Source organism: Euphorbia lathyris, chromosome 8 (genome assembly GCF_963576675.1).
Source record: "Euphorbia lathyris chromosome 8, ddEupLath1.1, whole genome shotgun sequence".
Classification (NCBI taxonomy): Eukaryota; Viridiplantae; Streptophyta; class Magnoliopsida; order Malpighiales; family Euphorbiaceae; genus Euphorbia; species Euphorbia lathyris.
Genome location: NC_088917.1, coordinates 41,670,148 through 41,679,476, shown reverse-complemented (window position 1 = coordinate 41,679,476; position 9,329 = coordinate 41,670,148). Strand labels below are relative to the sequence as shown.

Here is a 9,329-nt window from a genome sequence, read left to right as displayed (position 1 = left end):
CCTTATCCCTACATATAATGTCTTTGATTTGTTTATATTAATGTTCTTGTTATTTGTATCTTTTATTCGTTCGTTCTTTTTTTAACTTTTTTAGTTAATTAAATTTTGATTATCTAATTATTGTAATAAATACATGAATCATCAATCTAATTATCAAATTAAAACAAATTAAAAAAGTTGATATTAAAAAAAATATTTTCAAGCTTATTTAAATAAGTCCTATTAATTTTGCACTATAAAGGGGTAAGAAATACCACTGTTATAGAGTTAAGAGGGTAAATAGGATCATAAGAGGTGAGAAATACCACTTTTATGGAGTTAAAGGGGTAAATAGGACATTCGATTAATTGGAGAGGGGTAAAATGACCAATTTGAACAAGTTAAGGGGGTGAAAAATATAATTTTTATGGAGTTAAAGAGGTAAATGATCAATTTGAATAAGTAAAAAGAGCTGCATTAGGCCTTTAAATTATTGTTTCTTCCCCTCCGCTCTCATTGCTTCAGTGAAGGTCCCATTACCCAACCAATTTGAAATTTGGTCATTGTTTCATTTATTAATAAATCTCTAATAATTCATAAAAAAAAAAATCTCTAGAAAATTGTAGTTAATCAAAATCAACCATAAAATATAATTAAAAAAAGGGATGAGACGTAAAAAAAAATACTCCTAACATTTATAGCCATGAGCAATTTTATCTCTAATGTCTCAAATGGTGCAATTTTGCCCATAATATTGGTAGTCACGAGCAATTTTACCCCTAAATTTCAATTTGAGAAATAATTCATTAAACTGCATTTTTGATCGTGAATCTTGTCATCTACACTTCACATATCAGTCATTTTATCACTTATTAGTAACAGATCATAGACGTGAAAAAAATTTAAAAAATAAACTATCTTTTGTATGAGTTGGATAAAAAAGTTTTAAAAAAATTTCACCGAATTTATAAATATTAATCTTTAATATTAAATCATATTTTTGAAATCAATTTTTTTAAAATAAATTGATATGCATTTGGTTTTAAATAAGGGTTAAAATATATATTTTATAATAATATGTGAAATTGACTCAATTTGTAAACATTAAAGGTAAAATTACTTTTGGTTGTCTTACATCATTTTGAATGTTAAGAATAAAATTGCTATTAGTTATAACATTACACCTTATTAAAAATTATTAAAGTTAATCAAAATAAAGGAAAGAATTCAATTAAATTGTGAAGTTATTTATTAAAAGTGTTAGATTATGCTTACTTTGTTTTTACCATTATTGGATGAATTTACTTTGTTAAAGTCCACCATCATCCAATGATGAAAAAAACAAAGTAAGCTTTACTTTATAAAAAACAAAGTAACCATAGAAGACACCTTTATTAAAATATTGAGTAGGGTTTAAAAATTCGAAAAATGTAGGTTGAGTGGTAGCTAGTAGTAGTAGTTTAAAATAGAAATAGAATTCTTACAACGGAAAAGGGCAAAGACGTCAAAAACAAGGAAGGAGAAGTTGAAAACGCAGAAAGTAAGGTCAAAGGTAACTGTGGTCGGTTACGAAGGCAGAAAGGTTTTTTTTTTTTTTTTTTTTTATGGGAAATGTATATATATACTATACTAGTATTATATAAGGAGGAGCAGGAGGCCTCCATCAACATTACATTTTACATTACGTATATTTGAAACACGACCGACCCAGACCCAATAGCATTATAAGTCAAGCAATCTTCCCCTCCATCAGCCTCCGCCCCGAAGAAAGAGTCGATGGTGATGGATACACTTCGGAATAGAGGAGGATCTTTTAAGGTATCGGTATGCGGGCAAGACGAGATAGAGCAGTTATCAAGAGATGGAAGCCATTACAATCTCTCCAATGCTGTTTTGCCTTCTCTAGGTGCAAGAAGTAACCGCAGAGTCAAGCTTAGGAACTTTATCATTTCTCCTTACGACCCTCGCTACAGGTCATCTTCATCTCTTTCTCTTTTGACTTTTAACTTGCATTGAATCTCGTGATCTTTGTTTTTTTCTATTCATATTTTATTCAGGAAGAAGTTCATCTCAAAGTATGTTTTTGTTTTCTTCTTCGCTGTTTCTTTCAATCTACTCTTTTCTTGTTTCATTTTCATTTTCATTTTGGAAAATGGACAGTTGGTTTTTCCATTATTTTCACCTTTTTTTCTTTCTGTGGGCTGGTTTTGGACAAAGTTGCCTTTTTCTTGCATCTTTAGATTCATTCTGGATTCACTGTATCTTTGTAATAATATCTTCCATCATTGCTTAATTATTATTGTATTTGTTGGATTTTTTTTCTTGTTATGGGTTTGAATGGTAACAAAAGTTATAGGTGCAATAGTGTTTTTTTTTTGTATTTGTTAGAACAATTTTGTTGAATTTTTTTCCAGTCAAACCAAAAGATTTTTCTTCATTGGAGGCCCAGCGGTTTATCTTCCTTTTTCTACTTGTTTTGTTAAATAATGATCATGGAAGTTGATGTGTACTAAAATTAGTGGTTGCTTTGAATGAATTTTGCAGAATATGGGAGACTTTTCTAGTTGTGTTGGTTATCTACACAGCTTGGGTATCACCATTTGAATTTGGATTTCTTACGAAACCAGAAGGACCGCTCTCAATTGCTGATAATGTTGTTAATGGATTCTTTGCTCTCGATATCATTCTCACCTTTTTTGTAGCTTACCTTGACAAGACCAGCTACCTACTTGTTGACAACCGTAAACAGATTGCTTGGAAATATGTTAGAACAGGTTTTATCTTTGATCTTATTTCCACTATTCCAACTGAACTCGCCCGCAAAATCACCCCTAAACCCTTCAAATCATATGGCATGTTCAACATGCTGCGCCTTTGGCGTCTTCGTAGAGTTAGTGCCTTGTTTTCCAGATTGGAGAAGGATAGGAACTTCAACTACTTCTGGGTTCGATGTGCTAAACTTGTTTGTGTAAGTATTCTGGTTTTTCTTCCTTCCTCCTCAAATCAAATGCAGTTTGTTTAGTGTACTTACTTAGATATTCTATTCTATTCTATTGTAGGTTACCCTTTTCGCTGTTCATTGTGCTGGATGCTTTTACTATCTTATCGCTGCTCGTTACAAAAACCCTCAAGATACTTGGATCGGCTCATCCTTGGGAGATAATTTCCTCGAACAAAGTATTTGGATTCGATACGTTACATCAATTTACTGGTCTATTACTACTCTAACCACTGTTGGATATGGAGATCTGCATCCGGTGAATACAAGTGAAATGATCTTTGACGTGTTCTATATGTTGTTTAACCTTGGATTGACAGCATATTTGATCGGTAACATGACCAACTTGGTTGTTCATGGGACTAGTCGAACTAGAAGATTTAGAGATACAATACAAGCAGCTTCAAGTTTTGCTCAGAGGAACCAACTGCCTCTGCGCCTGCAAGATCAGATGCTTGCACATCTTTGTCTCAAGTTCAGGACAGATTCAGAGGGTTTGCAGCAACAAGAGACTCTTGATTCCCTTCCTAAAGCTATTCGTTCTAGCATTTCACATTATCTTTTCTACTCACTCCTTGACAAGGTCTACTTATTTCGCGGGGTTTCCAATGACTTGCTCTTCCAGCTGGTAAATCACTCAATCAAAACTATAACTGTCAATTTGTAAATCTATTCCTTGTTGGGTGAATATTCAGATTGGTTATTTGTTTGTGTAATTGAATATCAAAGGTGTCGGAGATGAAAGCCGAGTATTTCCCTCCCAAAGAAGATGTGATTCTGCAGAATGAGGCACCAACAGACTTTTATATACTTGTCACTGGTGCTGTGGTAAAACTCTTGAAAATTCCAAACTGAAAAGAAAATAAAAGAACTTCAATTTCGTCAAATTTATTACATGTGGCTCTTTGATTAATGCTAGAGTTGCTTGCAGGATCTGCTGGTGTATAAAAATGGAGCTGAACAGGCAAGTATTAACTGTTGAAACTTCTCAGGACATGTTTTAATTTGGAAGAAAATGAGAATGGTGAACTGATGATATGAATGATTGCAGGTTGTTGGGCAGGCGAAAACGGGAGACCTTTGTGGTGAAATTGGGGTGCTTTGTTATAGGCCACAGCTTTTTACTGTGCGTACCAAAAGATTGAGCCAACTTCTACGGTTGAATCGTACTACGTTCATGAATATTGTTCAAGCCAATGTTGGAGATGGGACTATAATCATGAATAATCTCCTTCAGGTAAAAATTGTGTTGTCCAATGGATATATATTGATGTGAGTTATGTAGAAGGAACGTAATGAATTTGAAGAATTTCACTTGAGTTTAATGTTTTAAGTGTTGTGTTGGGGGCAGCATTTAAAAGAAGAGAAGGATCCAATAATGGAGGGAGTTTTGTTGGAGACAGAAAGCATGCTTGCCCGTGGTCGAATGGACCTACCACTCAGTCTCTGCTTTGCTGCTCTTAGGGAAGATGATTCTTTGTTACATCAGTTGTTGAAACGGGGACTCGATCCTAATGAATCAGACAACACTGGCCGCTCTGCTCTCGTATGTCCTTTCTTTCCTTTTAACTCCAAAGTGAATATCTCATTTTATCTATGACACTTATGCTTTTACAAAAATCATTGATTAGCATGTGGCAGCATCAAAAGGAAGTCAGAATTGTGTGCTTCTATTACTAGATTATGGAGCAAATCCTAACTGTAAAGGTAAACTCTCTTGTGAATTTCATTATTTAACAATCCTTTGAGACCCTTATTTTATGATTTTAGTTGACTTGCAAAGATTTCACTTTCACATGTTTAATCTTTCCTTTTATACTCTTCCCATCAATTACTTGTTTTAGTTGGCCTGTTGACTTCCAAACAAGTTGACATATGCAACCTTTCTTTAAATATCTTAATGGAAGAAGATTTAAATTGTTGTTTAATTCTTTCTATTAATAGTTGGGTCCATTTTGGATAAGACATCATGGTTCCTTTTGATTGGTCAGATCTTAGCCATAACTTCAATAAGTCAAAGCATACTTTTGTATCTTATCCTGCTTAGACTTTTTTAATCATTCTGTAAGTTTAGTTATGCTACATTGTTCACTCATTTGACACCCTGCAGACTCGGATGGGAGTGTGCCCCTTTGGGAGGCAATGCTTGGAGGTCATGAAGCAGTTGCCAAACTGCTGATAGAAAACGGTGCGAGCATAACATCTGGAGATGTTGGTAATTTTGCCTGCATTGCTGCTGAACAAAACAACTTGAACTTGCTCCGGGAAATTGTACAGTACGGAGGAGATGTGACCGGCCCTAGGATGAGTGGAACAACAGCCCTTCATGTAGCAGTTTGTGAAGACAACACTGAAATAGTTAGATTTCTGTTGGACCAAGGTGCTGATATTGACAAACCGGATATCCACGGATGGACTTCCAGGGATCTTGCTGACCAACAAGGACATGAAGAAATAAAACTCATTTTCGATACCTATAGTAGAGAGCCTAAAGCTGAATCAGCCATTGGAGTTTCTGAAAAAGAGCAGCAACCTGAGATTCGGTTTCTGGGGAGATTCACAAGCGAGCCAATGATCCGGCCTCTCTCCCATGAAGGTACAGAGAGATCATGGAGCCAACACCAACGACGTCCAAGGCGCAAAACTAATAATTTTGACAACTCATTGTTTGGGGTGATGTCAGCTGCTGCTTATAAGGGGGAGAAGGAATTGGCATTCCCGGTTAGTCCTGGAATAGGTGTAGTAAATAATCATGGTGCTAGAGTAGTTATTAGCTGCCCGGAAAAGGGAGATATTGCAGGGAAACTAATTCTACTACCGAAAAGCTTGGAGGAGTTGGTTGAGATTGGTGCTAAGAAATATGGTGTTTCACATGCCAAAGTTGTGAGCAAAGAGAGAGCAGATATTGAGGATATTGAGGTGATTAGAGATGGCGATCATATTTTATTTGTAAGTGTAAGTGTAAGTGATCAAACGAAAGAGATAGATGATCAAACACAACACTCCTAAGATATATAAAGTTTTTTATGCTGTCTGTCTTTCACCCTAAAACTAAAAGGGTTCATCAAGATGCTGCCTTTGCAATTTACTTTACAATGTGTATTTCCCATTTCTACTTCTATTTCTTACACACACTAAAGAAACAAAGAAAATCAAGAATGAGGGAACAATGGTTTAATATTTTCTTCTCACTGCTAAAAGTATTCTCAATCTCATTTTCTATTTTCAATCTCCGGGTATATTACATACGTGGTATACAACTTTTACTTGTTATCACACTTTGGTGTACAACCTTTAATTTTGCACAATAAAGTGTACATACTTCAGATGACCTCACACTAAAGTGTACACCCGGTTATTATGACCTGTTAACTAAGTTCAACACTGCCACATCATCTATTTCCACTTCCAGCTAATTAAAAACGTGTTCCCCAAATGCGAAAAGACTTGTATACCCCCTTTCTTATTTCCCTCCAAATTAGTCTTGGGAACTGTCTTCTCTTCTCCCAAAAAACGAACAGACTTCATTTCCACTCTCTCTCTATCTATCAACTCATCGTCTTCCATCAGCATAAATTTCTCTTGTCTTCTCTCATCGCCTGTGATTTGAAAACCCTAGAACAAAGAGGAAGAAAAAACGCAGAAACTGGAAAGCTTTCGGGATAAATTTCTCTTCTCTTCTTTCATCGTCGTTACTTGTGGGACACTCGAATCAAGATATCGTGCTTGTAAGTGAACTCGTCGATAATGGCGTCTTGGGTTTACGTCAGTTTTATTTGAAAAGGATTTTCCCAAATTGTAAGCTTTCTCGTATTGCAAACCATGTTTTCTTGGGTTAACGCAGTCTTTTTCTTAAAGGATTTTTCTAAATTTTAAGGTTCATCTTGTTGTAAACTATCGTTATTTTGGTCTTACACAGTAGTTTTTATAAAGGATTTTCCCAAATTTCAAATTTGTCTTCTCTATATACGAATAGTACGGGCAAAAGGTGCGCAAAAGGTGGATTTTCCCAATTTGTAAATTTGTCTTCTTTATATGTGTAGGTCCCTGTGAGTATTATGACTCGACGTAAGAAAACCTCGGCTTTTACGGGGACCAGTATGAAGGAAAATAGGCTAACATATAGCAGCGGAAATATAAAAATTTTAACCTATTTCCATTAACCCCAAGATCCGTTAACCGTTATTTCATACAAAGAGGGATAAAAAGAAATACCTTTTAGATGTTCTATCTACCGTTGCAAACGAAGTGCCCACAACTCTTACTTCGAGTTCCCGAGCACAAAACAAAACAACAGAAGATCAAGTTAGAATCAACTGTTTATTAACAATCAAAGTAGATTGTCTCTAATTAATCAACACAAGATCAAGGATAAAGAGAAAGAGATGAAAATCAATTGAACGGAAGGAAGCGGTGGAAAATCTCGTCCTCGAGCTAGGGGTCAAAATTCTCTCTCTTGTTGCTAGGGTGGAATTCGAAATTCTCTAGCTTGTTCTTAGGGTGTAGATTTCGAAAATCTACATAGGGGGTATATATAATCTTTCTTGTCTCTAATCCTTAGTTAGATAGAATTAGGTTTATTGAATAAGAATTCAATTCAGAATAGAATTCTTAAATATTATCTATTAATATATCTAAATATAAAAGATTATAACAATAACCTTATTGGATAATAATAGGAGTAATTTAATCTAATTAAAACTCCTAACTTATTTATCCTTTAATAAATTTAATTCATAATCCCAATCTATTTAGAATTGATTAAAATCAAATTAATTATTTATGTATCTCCATACATAAAAATCGCCCCCCATGGTAATTGGGTCTTATTGGGCTCAATTGGGCTTCCGTCAATTAATTAGCATCTGTCTCTCTTTTGGGTTCCAAGTCTTATGTGTGACCCATTAGGTTCTTATTGCTTCTAGCCGTATGCAACGTTATTAAATAATTTTCAAAGAATTACATTTAATCTTTGCATAACGGAATGATGTACAGAGTATGTGATTAGCAAGTCCGTAATCATTCCCCTAGAGCTATAAGAAGACATGTTGATTCTGTCGTTGACCTTTCCGTATTAGTTACAGTATAATTCGATCCTTTATCAACTACGTCCTTGAACTGAATCTTATGACTATGGGTGATGTCAAGTCACATATAGCGAGACGTTCGTTTTACTTGTTCTGGCCGAGTCAACTCCAATTAGATAGGTTAAGAGAAATCTCATTTCAATCTTAAGCTATCACCTTGCAAGGATTTAGAGTCAAGACTTCCACAAGCGATCCATGGACATATCTCCCATTTATCGGGAGTGATAAATGCTCAATCCAATGTATAACGATCCCGCAATCAATTCCTGTGATACCCAACATCTGCTGTTCACACCCTAGAGTCATCTCTGTTAAGGATCGTGTTACACCAGATTCAAAGCGTCACATTCCGTAATCCAGAATACCAATTAACATTCCTTTGAGTCTGAGGATTATTTATACCTATTAATACCAATGAGATGAACAAGTGACAAGGAAGAATCTACCCATCCTGTTATCTCAAGTCGGGTCCCCAATTCTAATGAACTACCTTTCATCGGATCCATGTAACTGTCTAGATATCTATATATATGAAGCTTGTGAGATCAGCTTTCTGTCGGACAGAAGACATTGTTACATGCAAGTCTCAACCTCGATATGTCAATCCTAAACATATTGCTTGACTTGGGGTGGTTTTAAGTTTATTAGTTTATTATAAAGTTTTGTCTCACTTCATGCTTGTATGAACACTTTATAATCACTTTAAACAAACTTACGGATTTCCTTTTATTAGACTTTATTTAGTGCTTAAAAAGGTTTGCCTTTATATAGTTATAAAACATATATCTCATTAAAACAAATGATATAAAGAACACTTCATTTACATTAAGTCTGTATCCTAGAACAATTGTCTATAGGACACTAAAACCCCATAATACTCCCACTTGGACTAAAGCCAATTGTTTCTATAACTTATCCCAGTAGAAGTTAGATGACGATCATGTACTTTCTGGGTTAAGGGCTTTGTCAACGGATCTGCAACGTTGTCCTCTGTAGGTACTCTTTCTATTCTCACATCTCCTCTTGCCATAATTTCTCTTATAATGTGGTATCCCTTAAGGTAATGCTTGGATGCATTATGAGACCGTGGTTCCTTTGCTTGCGCAATGGCTCCATTGTTATCACAGTACAGTGTAATGGGATTTACAATGTCAGGCACCACACCAAGTTCAGTAATGAACTTTCTAATCCAAACTGCTTCCTTTGCTGCTTCCGCAGCAACGATATACTCTGACTCGGTCGTGGAGAAAGCTACGCTTCCTTGC

General features: G+C 35.2%; 1 protein-coding gene across 1 annotated transcript; it reads left to right on the top strand.

Moving 5' to 3' along the window:
- The first annotated feature begins 1,627 nt into the window (after nt 1–1,627).
- On the top strand, nt 1,628–6,073 carry LOC136202937 (potassium channel AKT1). The gene is made up of 9 exons (XM_065993932.1): nt 1,628–1,952; nt 2,524–2,947; nt 3,039–3,605; nt 3,707–3,805; nt 3,909–3,941; nt 4,029–4,214; nt 4,329–4,523; nt 4,609–4,684; nt 5,088–6,073. Exons 1-9 carry the CDS (start codon nt 1,756–1,758, stop codon nt 5,984–5,986), a joined length of 2,676 nt encoding a protein of 891 aa, XP_065850004.1. The 5' UTR covers nt 1,628–1,755; the 3' UTR covers nt 5,987–6,073.
- The last annotated feature ends 3,256 nt before the right edge of the window (nt 6,074–9,329 follow it).